This window comes from Sabethes cyaneus, chromosome 3, assembly GCF_943734655.1.
Source record: "Sabethes cyaneus chromosome 3, idSabCyanKW18_F2, whole genome shotgun sequence".
NCBI lineage: Eukaryota > Metazoa > Arthropoda > Insecta > Diptera > Culicidae > Sabethes > Sabethes cyaneus.
In genome coordinates, this window is record NC_071355.1 from 200,614,388 (window position 1) to 200,629,649 (window position 15,262).

The following is a 15,262-nucleotide window of genomic DNA, read 5'->3' on the forward strand; positions in this document are numbered from 1 at the left end:
CTATCCTGCAAGGCACTTCCTTCCTTAGGGCTATAGCGAGACTTCCTAAATGCCAGCGATGGATGGCGAGCGAGATGAGGTGTGACTGTGATTATTGCCTGTTTAATGAAGTCGAAAAACAAGTACGGTGTAAGGTTTGCCTGATTTTTTTCCTTCTAAGAAATCCTGGCGGTTACTAAACTGTATTAGTACGGAACTGTACGGGGAAAATTGTGTATTACTAGAGAGTTTTTCATTTAAAAAAATCTAACCGAAATGCGGATCGGATCGGAATTGAAAAACGATTTTTAGCTAATGATATCACTGTGTCCGTTCTGGCGAAGCATTTCGAGTCGTAGTTCGTGCTCGCGGGCCTTCAGCCGTAAGGCCGCTATCGACGAACTGCGCCGATCCTGAGGTGGAGTCGTCGATCCGGGCGCAGGACCGGATACCCCTAGCGGTACCTGGGAAGGAACAACTGGCACTGAGGTGGGCGAAACCGGCGGCGATGCCGGAGTTGAAATGCTTGACGTCGGCTGTGCTCCCGATGCCGTCATATAATCGGAACTGGTGACACTGCCCGGTGGCGACGGTTTCGATTGCATTACCGGCGGCGCCCGTTGAGCGGCTGATATGTTCGCCAGCAGCGTTTGAAACGACGTCGACGGAGTGTAGAGGGCACCGACTCCAGGCGGCAGCAGATGCGGGGGCGGCGATCTAAAAGTAGAAAAAACATCCGTCAATTTACTCTAGAATTCAGCCACTACAATTAAACGGCCGCATTACATACCTGTGAAATTGATTAAAATATGCCGACGGCAGCACGTGGCCACCTCCCAGTGTTGGGTAACGGAACGCCGCTAAGCTCGCAGCATCGAAGGGCTTCCGTAGGTTGAATCCCAAATGAGTGAACGGATTCGGAGGTAGCGATGGTGCCACGACGGTTGCCGACGGGACTTGACCCCCGCCGGTCAGGTACGGGTTGTAAGGATGCCCCTGTGGACCGACTTTCTCCTGCTTGCGCCATTTCGCCCGCCGATTCTGGAACCAAACCTACAACGAAGCAAATGAAAAAATTCCCAATTAGTCCCATGCTATGAACCACCGGATCGGCCACTAATATTAGAAAAATAATCAATCGGTTGTCAGCTTTCATTATCACATCCAACCTCAACTCAACATATATTTTTAAACCCCAAAAACCACCATCCATTAAGGCTTCGTTCCATTCGGAACGATCTTGCCTAGCAAGCCGGGCTCTAACCTTGGGTGTCACCTCCGGAGCATTCGATGATAAATTAATTTACCCAAATTGATCGTTCATCGGAAACGAACCTCTCGAAGCTCTGTTATAGATAGCAATCAACCGCCCCAGCGCAGGCAGCCCTTCGGAGGGGGTCACCCGTATCGGCCAGCAGCAGCGGCCGCCTTTGCCAAAAAAAGCGACGACACACGCGGCACAGACAGGGACAAATTGGGGTTGCCGTCGCAATTCCCGAGAAATTTAGCAGAATTAAGTCTAGCAGCGCGCAGGGAGGAAGCAGCCGAAAGAAAAAAAACCGACGAAGGACAATTTATGAATCAGCTGGGATCATCTCGTTCCTTTTCTACGGATGATTATTATTAGCCGTCTACCCCGCAACAACCGGTACCACAGTGAAAAATGAACTTCATTTTCGCTTCGACCAGTCATCGTCCAGTGCAATTTTTTGAATTCGAATTGTAACAGTGTTGTGTGTTGTTCCGGGAATTGGCTCAAAATTGGCTAACGTTCGTTCGCTCGGTCCGGGTGTATGCAGCATGCGAGAAGTGAGGATCAGATATCGATCGCACTCGAACTCGGTCTCTAACAGGTGATTAGCGGATCGTCACAAAGGCAGGCCCCCTAGGGCGTATTAGATTAACAAAAGCGCCATGCTGGGACCAAAACACATAATTTTTAATATTTTACCTTGTGTTCGTCTCTCCCTCTCTCACACACACACATTCTGTTTCATCTTTCTCTCACGCTACCCTGCAGGGACGTTCGGTCCGACCGGCCGATCTCGACCCAGCACCCAGGCAGGGTGTCCGGAAAAGGAGAATGAAGCCTATTAATACTCAATCAAAACTAATTCTCGCTCTATTCTTTACGACCGCAACGACCTGCTGGAATCCGATTTTTGGGAACTCTTCGTGTCGTCGTCTGGCAGCAGCCAACCAGCCAGCCAGCAGAGTCCTTCCTGCGCAGCGCGATCGGAGCCCCGAATAAACAAACTGACGGATGGATGGACGACGCGACGGTGACTGAAAACAATAATCGTTAGTGGCAGAGCCGCGATTGAGAGTGCCGTGCCGCGGAGGACCCCTCAGAAGAATGACGATGATGATTTTTATGCTTGTAATAACTTTAGTTACGGCTGTTTAGCATTTTTCTGTCGGAGAAGGGATCATTTTTTGATCGGATTAATCCATTTGTTTGTGCGCCGGAGACCGGTTGAATGAAAATGCTTTGTGGAATCGTAAGCAGTTTTGTTATGCGTTTGAAACTGGATCACTGCGGGCAGTTTTGAAATCTTCAACTTCTATAATCGGTAAATATGCCATGTTTAATATATACCTAATATTTGTGTCGCACCATCAAGCTGGCAGAAATCATGATTTACAATTATTTTTAATAGTCTAAACAGTAACAAAGTGTTCTTCGCCAGACCCGCTTAAGCAACTTTGAATGCTTCCTATATCTAATAGTTTTTATAACGATAGTCTTTCAAATATTCAATTCAAATAGGTGTTTTATAGTATGCCTAGAGCGGAACAAGACACGAAGGGAAAAGGGCGGAGAATTAGACAGAATAGCGGGTCATTAAAGTGCAACGCTTTCAATTTAAGGATTCTGTATAAAGCGTTAGATACATGCGAATATTCCATATGCCCGGACTAATCGAAAAGGTTTCTAGCTGCCTTTGCCTGCAACGACTTAAGCGCCGCTTTCGTATCCGAAAGACCGTTGCGGATGATGGATAGAGATGTCCGACCGATGGCTCTTTTCTCGGGGCGAATATTTCGAAGATCTTCTACGATCTTCTACAAAGCTAATCGGCAACTAAGTTCAGAATAAACAAGTTTAACCCGTACTTGAACAGACGCGACGAACGATCCTACACATTAAAAATTTCGTTTTGTGAAAATTCTGATCAATGGAACCACAGAGAACAGACTACCAGGTAATTAACAAAAAGTGTGTAAAAGGTTTTTCTGTAATCTACAAGTAATCCTTCAATAGAGCACCCCTCGAGCCCTAAGTGGCAAACTAAATCTTGATGTCGCTGCCATCGCTGCTATGTAACTGCAGCACAAAGAAATATTGATAAAGGTACATGGATATTTTTGATGTATTTGGCAAACTATTTCTGGAGGGCGCTACCGACAGATTTTACACACAAAAAATCGATTACTTCCTTCGAGCCTGTTAATCTGTTCTCTGTGATGGAACGTCATTTAATAATAGTCCTCGAATATCATACGCGCAAAGTTAAAGCTATTTAACCCATGTTTCGTACTTTAGGTAATAGTGCCCTCTTAAACTTTTAAAGAGTTATCTAATCGCATCACGGGAAAAATGCTGTAGAAAATTACCCATTGGATATTTTCTCTTGAAAATTTGGGTATAAGTGGCTTAGAGTGTATTATTTACACTGTATTTTTATCGCTGCCAGTTTTTCGAAAATTAGAAAAAATGCCGTCACCCGAAAAGCAACGTAGCGAATTCTTTTTGCGCAAGCACCTGGAAAATCCTCAACTCTGTCATCGGGACATCGTAAAACAACTCGGAATCGTGCAGTCAACGTTGAGTCGTGTGATTAAACGTTACTACGAAACTCTGAGCATCGAACGGAAGCAAGCGTGTCGTGAAAGCGTTTAAGCGGAATCCCAATGCTTTGCTCAGGGATGTGGCCAAAAAGTTGAATATGTCCAAGTTTTTCGTTCAGAGAGCCAAGGACCGGGAGGGACTGTATAGGTATAAAGTGCAGAAGGCTCCAAATCGTCATAAATGACAAAATACGGTGAGAGAGTCACGAGTCCGAAGTCTTCACATCGAGATGCTGACGAAGCCTCATTGTCTCATCATGGATGATGAGCATTGGCGTAGCTAGTGAGGGTGCCAGGGGTACCAGGCCCCCTCCAGAATCCCCTCCAGGTCCCCTCCACAAATTTTCCAGGTCCCCTCCAGTAATTTTCCGTGAACGTGTCAGGCCCGGGTAAAGAACCGAGTATTCCACGTGCGTCGGATAATAAGGTAGTCACGATCAATGAAGAGTTTCGTCCTCGCGATCAACGTAGAGATTCGTCCACGGCGAGTGTCTTGCCAGCTAGAATACCGGGTGGGAATCCCCAGAAGTGTCATCGTAAAATTGGCTGAAGCGCCACGTGTCAGCGTCCATTGGAGTTTTATCTACAGTGAGCAACCACCCATCCATAGTACCGGGCGAGAATTCCCGGGATTGTCATCGATAGTTAACATCGTTCGGCCGTTGGGCCGGCTAACCAGGTTGGCTATCGTCTCGGGCAGTAAATTCCGGAAAAAGACGTCTTCAATCTAAACAAGAATCTTAAAATTAAATAAAGTCTGTTTTCGAACTGTTTTCGACACTGAGGAAGCCTGCAGGTCGTAGGCGAAAAACGTGTTTGTCGTGAATAAAATATACATAGTAGAATTAAATTGGATAAGTTTTCTCTTTTTATTTAATTTTAGGTTTCGTATTCTACTAAGACGCTCCAAAAACTTCAGTGAACAAGAATGTTTTACATCATTTAACCGGCACAGTGCCCCGGAAGACCAAAACAAACAGACGCCAAAGTTCCCCAAAAGCTTTCTTGTTTGGCAAGCAGTCTGAAATTGTGGACTGAAAAGTGATACTTTCGTAGCTGCTGAAGCCATGAAGCGGAAAATTTATCAAAACGAGTTCCTTTGGAAGAGTTTGCCGTCTTTTCGGAGAGCAATAGAAGGTTGGTGGCCTATTCTAGTTCAATTTAGCTTGCCACTATTCACTATCCAAATTCGACCATACCGTGGTACAACGACAATGACGTTACTATAGAATGCGGCCAGCACCTCGAAGCTGATACCCATTGAGGGATATTCCTCGATTGTGAAAAAGAGGGGTTGAGTTCAAATGAAGTTCGTAGTAAAAATGCTCCTTTATTTAAAAATTGTTCCAATTGCGAAAAAATTGGTAATGATAAGAGCTACGTCTGGTTCGTATAGCAGATGATGCAATCCTCGTACAATAATTTGTACATTGTGCGATCTTGCGTGAATGCGCGAAAAACAAAAAATTCACAATAATGTGAATTTATGACCATTTCAACTCAAACCAAAATGGGTATAAAATAGGGAAGGTAGCTGAGAAGGAACGCCAAACACAGCTTTGGCCATCCCGAGTTCCTACTTAGCGCCTCCAGCTGGTCATACCCGGTAATGCTCGTAAATGAGTTGCTAAGCTAGGAGAAGCGTTGCCGAGGTAATTAATTCTAAATTCATCATATATTATATTTTCATGTCATAAATTAATTGACTCATTACCATTACCATTATTCATTACATATAATTAAATAGTATATCTATAGTAAATGCGAGGGAGCACCACGGTATCGAATGAATCAAAAACGAATGAATTGATGGACCATGTTATCTCACCAGCCTAAATCATGTAAGATCGGAGAGGATTTTGACGCGCCTATAAAGGGTGTCCCACATCGAATTGCACCACGGAAGAAACACTCTAGAAAATTACCTAATTGACCGATCTTTTTCAATCTTTCAGACCACAAAATATAACTCATTAGTAAGCTTTTGGCATATTTGTTTCATTCAACTTCAATACCATAACCATATGCTCGCACCTTACGCTTAACTCCACTCAAAAAGTTTTGTACAACCTAGCTGCAGCTTCATGTGTACGGAAATCCATTTTTTCTTCATGTCTTCCTCAGACTTGACTTCCATGGGATGCTTCCCAAGTGCCTGCTTCATAATAGGCCTAGGGCCTTAGTTCCGGTGCGTTGGAGGCGTTCATATCCTTGGCTGACGAAAGTGACTCCGTTGACTTCGTTCCACTCCGATACATCCTTTGAATATTGGCACGAAGATAGATCCGGGCAGAAGATCGTAGGGCCCTCGTGTTGCTTCCACAGAGGAAGCAGATGCTTCTGTAAACACTCCTTCTGCTTCTGTAGATCTGCCCGTTAACAGTCCCGGTAGTCATGAACGGCGCACTCCGTTTGCCACATGATGTGTTTCTGGGCCAAATCATGTATTTCTTGGCAAACTATGAAAGTTTATGCATCCTTACTTCCTCCGGAACACCAAACTTGTCCTGGGCGGTGAAGTACAGTAGCCCCGTAAGCTGCCGGAAGTCCGCCTTGATGTAAGTCTCATCATTCGTGACGAAAGAGGTGAGGATTTTCCAGGTGCTTGCGCAAAATAAATTCACGACGTTGCTTTTCGGGTGAGGCAATTTTTCCCGAATTTCGAAAAACTGACTGCGATAAAAATAGAGTGTAAACAATACACTCTAAACTACTTCTACTCAAATTTGCAACAGAAGGTACCGAATGGGTAATTTTCTACAGCGTTTCTTCCGTGGTGCAATTTGATGTGGAATACCCTTTAGTAGTAAATTTATTTATTTATTTATTAGTCGTCAAACAAATTATTTATATTTAGATAAGGTACACCGGGGCAAGTGGGACCTAAAAAATGCATAGTTTGGGTTTATTCCACTGTGTTTTCTATACCTATGATTATTTCAAAATTCTTTCAGCACAGAAACTCTTCAGTGGTATCACTTCGAAGGAATAATTACGAAAAAGGCCTATAAATTTACATGAAATGAATCTGGAGGAGAATTTTCAAAATTATGGCGATATATTCAATTTTGATTAAAAAGCATGAAATAATAATAAATTGTGTAAGTTAGTATACAGAAATGCTAAAGCATTGCAAGAAGCAATCAAAAACAATATTTTTACGAAGGGTTCATCCAAAAATAGCGTAACAAAATCAGATTACTACGGGCGACCTTATAATTTATATAAAACACAGATTGTGTACAATTACGTTGTAAAGCATTATTGTAATGACATGTAGTTGAATAGGTCGTTGCATCCAATTCTTGCGAGACGTAATTTAGCATTAACCATTGTTTAATAGCTCAAAAATACGATTATGATCTGTTTGTTCTACCATGCCCAATTCGGTAGAGCTACTCATAAGAGATAGTTACGCTATAATAACCACAACGCTTTATTGTTTCAATTCCAGTTGCAGATTTGTTTAATTATGTCAAATTTGCCTTTCCAAATTCAATTAACATCGTTTAGGTGTAACCAAAATGTGACCAAACTATTTGTTCCCTCATAAGCTGTGCATGTTGGTTTCTTTTTTGGGGTCACTTGGTTTAGTCCTTTTCGGTTTTATTTTAAAGCTTTACTGATACAAATATTATGTAATTGAACTGAAAATGTTTGGTAGTACATCTAAAAAATGTATTAAAACAGGAAGTTTTGTGCTGAAACACTTTATTTTTAATAGGTCCCACTTGCCCCGGGTGCTTCGAAGTGCCGACCTTATTTCGACCCATTTTTTTTAATGCCATTTTTCAAATTAAACAACTAGTTTTCGGGTATAATTTGTTAATACAGTCGTTATGTTTATCTACTGCCAGAAAAACATGTACTTTTACGTAAAGCTTGTGGCCAAAATATCATTTCTAGAAAGGTGCGTCAAACTTACAACGCAAATTGAAAATAACGCTCAAATTTAAAGTCTAATTTTGTTATTTGAAATGCCTGTTATAAATAATCTATAATTTTAATACATGCGTTTGAGTTGTAGCTTTCATTTCTAGAAAGGTTCAGTTGGAGAAAATGAAGTTGAAGAGAGTTATGAGCTCCGTTCCCACTTACCCCGTATTCCCACTTGCCCCGGGGTACCTTAATAGTTTTAATAGTAAATTATTCAAATTTATATTTACGGATATTTTAAAATGTGAAAGATAGAGAGTGAGACAGAGAGGGTATAATGGAGAGTGAGCGGATGAAGAACATAGAGTGAGAGAATGAAGTGAACAATGAAGATGTGCAAGTAAAAAGAGAGAATGTTACAGTGAAAATAGTGAAAAGAGAGAGTGAGAGAATGAATGAATATGTGAAGGAGTTATTTAGAGAGAGGTCAGTCCCAACGTAGTGGTTAGCATTCACGTCTCTCACGCCGATGACCCGGATTCGAATCCCAACCCCGTAGAAGTCACGAATGACCCAAAGCTGGTTAAAGTGACAATAATCTAAAAAAAAGTTATTGAGAGCGTGAGAGACAGTGAAAAAAAATGTAAAAGAGAAAAAGAAAACAAAAGAGAAATGTAAAAGATGGTGTAAGAGAAGAAGAGAGAAAGAGATAGAGTGGGGAAAAGAGAAAGTGAAAGGAAGGGAGAGATAGAAAGAGGGAAGAGTACGGTAAGAAAGAAAGGAAGAGAGAGTGAGAGTGAGAGGGAGAGAGTGCGAGGGAGAGAGAGAGTGAGAGATAGCGAGAAATAGAAAGACGAAGAGAGAGATAGAGATTGAGAGAGTAAAAGGGAGAGAGATTGTAAGAGAGAAATTAAAGAGAATGAGAGAGATGGTACAAGAGAGAGAAAGAGAGACCGTAAGAGAGAGAGAGAAACGAAGAGATGAAAGAGAGAGATAGAGAGATATTAGATGGTAAGCGACAGAAAAAGCGATAAGGCTTTGTACACAAATTACGTAACGCATAGAGGACAGGGAGGGGCGTCGATTTTGCATTACTTGTTGATCATAAGGGAGAAAGGAGCCATGAGAATAGTTACGTAACAAAATTATGAAAACCGAAAATGCAGTTTCGAAAAGAAAAAAGGATGTAATAATGGTAGAAAATAGTGAAACAGTTTAAACTGGTGATTCAACTATAAAACTTGTACCGATTCCAAAAGAAGAGAATTGACTAAACTATAAGTACCCTAGTAGCCGTCACGACTGGTGTATTTTAAAATCCGAATCACTGGAAGTGGAGGTAAGGCACGAGTGAACAAGTCGGAGACGACAAACCAAAACCACCGATCCCGATCCCATCCTCTCCTATATCAAGGGGTGTTTTATTAGGTGAACATAGCTTCGCCGATTCCTCTTTTGTTTCGTTACAGACCCGCCCTAACCTCATAGCTCTGCGGACGCCATCGACTACTAAACAGAAGTGGGGCGTTTTACAATAGACCCAAATAAAACAAAGTTGTTTTGTTCCCGTAAGCGAGCCGATTCACAAAAATCTAGTTACAAACTACAGTTTGCAACTGATGAAGATGATCATACGATATTTCCTCTTTTTAAAGTTAAAGATCATTTGAGCCCAACATGAGCTGATACCTAATTGTTACTTTTATTATAAAGCTCTCACTGATTCTGTTAAATTGGATAAAATAAAATTTACGGAATTTTACGTTGCGCAGTTTGATATATAACCAGAGGTGGGCACCGCTAATCAGCTAACCACTAACATTTTAGCTAGCGAGTAGCGAGTTCGCCAAGTTTTAAATGTGCTAGCGCCTCTATTAGCTTCTGATTCTGAAGTACTACCAAATAAACTACCAGCCACCAATTTTTGAAAATAGTACAACTAGCCATGAATAAACTATATTTACTCGCGTCGCGAACAGCAGCGAGCAATTTTATCAATTTGCAAGAAATCGCACGCTTATTTTTGTTATTATTTTCAAAAATTAGCGGCTAGTAGTTTATTTAGTGGCACTTTAACTTATCGGAAGCTATTGAAAGCGCTAACACATTTAAAACCTAGCGAACACACTACTCGCTGGCTAAAAGGTTAACGGTTAGCTGATTAGCGGTGCCCACCTCTGTGTATAACTATTTGTATAACCACGCTTTAATGTATAACTATTTGCAATTCTAATCTCTCCAAATTACTAGAAACTCCCTTATTTTCGCTTCTTTTGATACTAAATTTGCAACGATCCGATTGAAAAAATTAATAAATCTAAGCATTTCAGTAACTTCTGCACCATCTGTTCCCAAAGTCCGCCCATATGGGGTGCTGCAAGAGGATGGATTATTAAAATTGGTCTGACGGCGGAAATTTATCTACCAATTGATCCACGACAACTGTGGTAGAATCGCAAGATTAGTGTTCGACATCGGAACGAAAATTGAAGTCCGGGTTCCGGTCCGGTCCGGTCCAGTAAAAAATCGGAACGAAATTTTTAGGTCCGATTTCGTTCCGGTCCGATTTAGCTCTGTTCCGGTTCCGGTTCGATTCCGGTCCGGAAGTCCGAAATTGTCCGGATGCAAAATTTACCAATTTTTAAAAAATAGGTAAATGTCAAAGGTAAAGCTTTGAATGTGTAGGACATTCTGTAACTTCTAAACGCTAACCGGCCTGAAATGGATCATTTAAAAAAATTGAAAAATGCGGCACCATTAACTGGTGCTTGGTAGCTTACCCATCATGGAATGGTGCACTTTCAGACATAAAAGTCATATTTTAATTAAAAAATTGTCTTTCAACCGTCAGTTTATGCTCTTTTTAATGAAAATTAATTTAAATTCACGATTTTTTATTTTTCCCGGAAACTTTAAATCAAATTTTCCAGTTTTCTCGGACATCACTTGCTTCAAAAGTTTATAGCTCTTGAACAATTTGTTTTATGAAACGGCGAACAAAATCTCAGCCATTTAGCAAAAATACTATTTGGAAAAAATATTTCTCAAAATTTTCCACGGTGGTGGAAAACTCCTGTAGAAAAATAAAATCACTGCAGTGAAATTTTTGACACTAACACTAAGAAAAAAATACAGTGGACTCTTGGAAAAGTTAACTCTCTGAAAAGTTAATTGTTCAGAAAAGTTAAGCGAATAGTAGCTCCCATGCAACACTCTAAAAAGTTAGTGTTTGCCTTAACTTTTCTGAGAGTTTAAATTTTTTGGTTATCCAAAGCGTTCATTCACACACCTGTGTTTTCCTTCTATCTTTATTTCTCATTTTTGGATTCCTAACGCATTTTCACAGTTTAATACAGAGTCTCATCATAACTTGGATTAAATTAAACTCTTGTAGCGGACAGTTATAGCAACAGTTCAATACGGGCACATACTTATCTTAGGATTTTTGGAAAAGCGCAAAATTAGATTGAATTTTAAATGCAAAAGAAGCAATAGCAGGGACGAAACCGACTATTTTAAATTTACTGAAAGGGACTAAGTATTAGTTTATAAAGATGTTTTTTTCGTTTTGTTTTCTTTTTTTCGCGTTATCCAACTGGTCGCTTAATCTCTATACCTATAAAAATGTATTTCTGTCTGTCTGTCGGTATGTTCCTTACAGAATCGAAAACTACTGAACCGTTCGGCTTGAAAATTTTCATGTAGGGGTTTTTGGGGCCGAGGAAGGTTCTTATGAGACCCCTCCCCTCACTAAGAGGGAGGGCTCCCATACAAATGAAACACAAATTTCTGCATAACTCGAGAACTAATCAAGCAAACGGAACCAAATTCGGCATGTGAAGGTTTTGTGAGCATGAGCATGAACGACCACACACATCCTAGTTGCACCTCCGTGATTGATCTGAGCTAATGAAGTTGCACAGGAAACCACACAGATAGCATTTCGGAAAAGTTGACTATCGTCAATGTGTAACAATTCAGTAGCTACAACTTTATATAGATCAATAATGGCGCCGGCCACGTCCTTGTGATCGTTAGGAAAGGAAAGGATTGTTAGTTCAACATTCGCTGTTATGAGTCCGAGTTTACCTCTGCATCTCCACGAATGTCACGGGAAGAAGGATTGTGTTAGTATGAGTATGATCAGATCTGGATTCACTGTGGTAAGTGATGCGATCAGGCGATTTATTAAAAGTACTTCAAACAGCAAATAGAAACGAAACCCATGGCTTCCGGTCACTGGTAAAATAATCCGCGTAACGGCATGTGAAGGTTGTGGGAGGCAAGAATTTTTTTATATGATGAATTAGGACCCCTTCCCACTTTAGGAGGAGGCTCCTATACAAATGTAATACATATTTCCTCATAACTCGAGAACTGATCAGGCAAATGAAACAAACTTTGGCATATGGGTATTTTTGGAGATAAGAGTTTTTTATGGTGCATTGAAACCCTTCCTTTCTTTAGGAGGGGAATTATGACCCCTCCCCCCTTTAGGAGGGGGGGCTCCCATACAAAGGAAATACAAATTTCCTCATAACTCAAGAACTAATCAAGCAAATGGAACCAAATTTGGTATGTGGGGGATTTTGCAGGCAGGATTTTTTTATGATGGTTTGAGACCCCTCACCCCTGTGGTAGGGGAATAAGAACCCTCATACAAACTCAGCTAATCGAACTCGAGAAATTTTAGACTCTTCCTTAAAACATAACAGACAATAACAAGACCACCAAAAACTTTCTGCAGCCGCCCGCAGAAATCAGCTATGCCCAGGTTTATTTGTTTTCCTAGGTCTACTGACCTCTATTACTTTCCTTCAGTTGGGTCCGGACGAGCGACAACGAGTAAGGAGAGGATCACCCCGAGGATCGAAATGGTACTTTTCATGAAAAGGTTTCCCGTGAAATGGTACATTCCGCGTAAGGTTTTCCACGAAATGGTATTCGGCAAAATGTTATACAATCACGGCGAATATTTAAGTGCTATCCGCTTTGCGGTACTTCTTTGCGGTACAACTTCCAGATACCTAAAAATAAGTATCCTGCATCCGAGAATATATTTTTCGATTTTGTGTTTATCATTTTCAATGACTCTTAGACTCAGAAAAGGTAATATTTCGAAAAAGCTAGCCGACACATTCATTAACTTTTCCGAAAGTCCACTGTATTTCAAAATTTCTTAAGACTTAGATCATGGGCTTTCCAAGATTTCCTTAAAATTTTGCACCGTCATAGAAAATCATGTGGAAAACTTGTTCCAACTAATATTTTTCCTGGATTGCTGAGAAAATTTTATTACATTTTCATAAAAAAAATATTCTGCAATGCTTGATTTTAAAACTATAAACTTTCGAAATAAGCGATGTTCGAAAAAATCGAAAAATTTCTAGTGGAGTTTTCTGGGAAAATAGGATAACATATGGTTTTCATTAAAAAGTTAACATCCTATACTCGTAAGCAAAATTTCATGAAAATCTGAGACTCTTCGGCCCAAACCTATACGATAATTTTGAAAAATCCGATGAAACTTTTGAGTTATCTTTCATATTGGACCATAAGCGCGAATATCGGTTACCTATGGCATTACCGAGAAGATGAAGTGCCATAATTACATAACTTTTAAAATTAGTTCTTTGAAATTAAATTTTGAGGGATCATAAGGCACGAGCGCACGAGCCGATGGTGCGAAACGTTCGGTTTTAAGACCCACAGATATTGCTAATTTTTAAAAAATAAATCGATTAGTTGGACTTGTTTTGGTGCCTTAAACAGAAAGTGTATTATTGCTAGCGAAATTATTGTCTTTCCTCAATACTGAGGAAGTTAAAGGAAATTAGTTTTAAACATATAAAGTAAGTCCTAGTCATCGTTTCCACTGCGGTCAGTTTTACGATCAAAAGTGCTCCGGACTTTTCCGGACTTTCAACGGAAGACCTGGTCCGGTCCGGTTCCGGAACGCTTCGGTCCGATAAAAAATCAGACTCTAAAATTTCGTTCCGATCGGACTTCGGACCGGACATCGGACCGGACTTTCCGGACTTTACCCGGTCCGATGTCGATCACTACGCAAGATACACGTCTGCATACGCCATGTTTGTCGCTACGTCAATCCTTGCTCTCATTCGCATCACGCCAGCTAGGTCGAAAAGCAACCGAAGTTTGAAGACATGATTCCGCTGGATGTCTTAACTGCCACATTCCGCCATTCCCACTAAGCTGCTCTTCAACACTACACTCCCGCTGCGCTTATTAACAACGAAAATTGAGTATTAGCTAGTTCCCCCTTTACATCTGCTGTAAGTGATATCAATGATGTGAGGTAGTCAGGATCTTTCGGCGATATTTCATTCACTTTTGCGGCAACATATCACATGAAGCGCAGCTAGCTTGGTTTCTCTGGATTAGGCATGGTACTAGATGGTAAGTACTAGCATTTCTCCAGCGCAGTCCTTTCCTAGTACTACCATATTTGTTTACAGACGTAGTCGCATAAATTCAGTTCTTTGCTGAGTCGTCTGAGTACAAATGTTTGTATGCCATCTCGTAACTTTTAGGCAGTTCATTATCATTTCACTTCGATAGAAGCCTAGTATCGGATCTATTTTCAATCTTATGTGTCGTCGAATGAAGACTACTTGCCCATTTTTCTTGCTCTGGTTTGAACGGTCCCAGCTAGCACTTTCATGTGTTTATAAAAGATAAAAATCAGCATTACGTACCGATATCCGATGTTAATAAATCATATTTGATGCGAAAAACTGACATATCCGTGCTATTTTTGGGGTGATATACGTGATTAGGAATAATTATGAGCGTTCCGACTATATAAGTACATATCCTCCGCTGGTAACGGGAATTCCTTATTCTTTCCACTTGTATCTCAAGTTGCAACAATTTGCTGTAATCAGCTCTAGCTGTAAGATTTTTGCGAATTGCAGTCTTTCCTCGTCGTACGACACTGGTCTAACAAGCCAGCCGTCCCATGTTCGAGTCTCGATTTGGAGGGCAGTAAAAGGCAATAGAAGCATAGTACTAACCTCGAAATTGTTCGGTTGTCTGACGAATAAAAAACAGAAACCCAAGGTCAAGAACAAAAGCAGATTTCCGATCATCTATTGGTTGCAGTTTCTTTTGATCTATTAGTTAAGTTAGTTTATATAAAATTCGACTCCTAAATTCAGCTCAGATTCGATAAGCGGATTGTCGCCGAAAAAGTAAGTAAGTTTACAAGAAAAAAAAGCCGATACAATGCCAGCCATACATTTATTTGACAGGTATAGCAAGAGTTTTCCAACATTTTGTTCGTCTAGCATAAAAAAACCATCTACCTTTATAGTTATTCGCCATTTTAAATGACGTTTGTTTGGTTAAACTCCCTCATAAAGTTATCTTCTGACCCAGTTTCTACCAGGCCACTTGTAGTTCTCTCCTCCTAGAATGACCTCAACACGGCAAACACATTTGTGAAAAGATAATCAATCGACAGCGAATACTACTCGTAAATTTTTTTCTGTCAGCACCCATTGTTTCTACGTTACCTATTCATCCAGAAGTA

The 15,262-nt window shown here is 40.7% G+C and overlaps 1 protein-coding gene across 1 annotated transcript in view; it reads right to left on the minus strand.

The window, feature by feature from the left end:
• Positions 1-287: 287 nt before the first annotated feature.
• LOC128742361 (homeobox protein aristaless) overlaps positions 288-15,262 on the minus strand; it is an 87,871-nt gene continuing 72,896 nt past the window's right edge. Inside the window, exons 3-5 of the mRNA XM_053838698.1 lie at positions 770-1,032; positions 529-696; positions 288-402 (exon numbers count right to left, since the gene is read on the minus strand). Coding sequence (XP_053694673.1) covers positions 288-402; positions 529-696; positions 770-1,032 — 546 coding nt within the window. The remainder of the gene's footprint in view (positions 403-528; positions 697-769; positions 1,033-15,262) is intronic.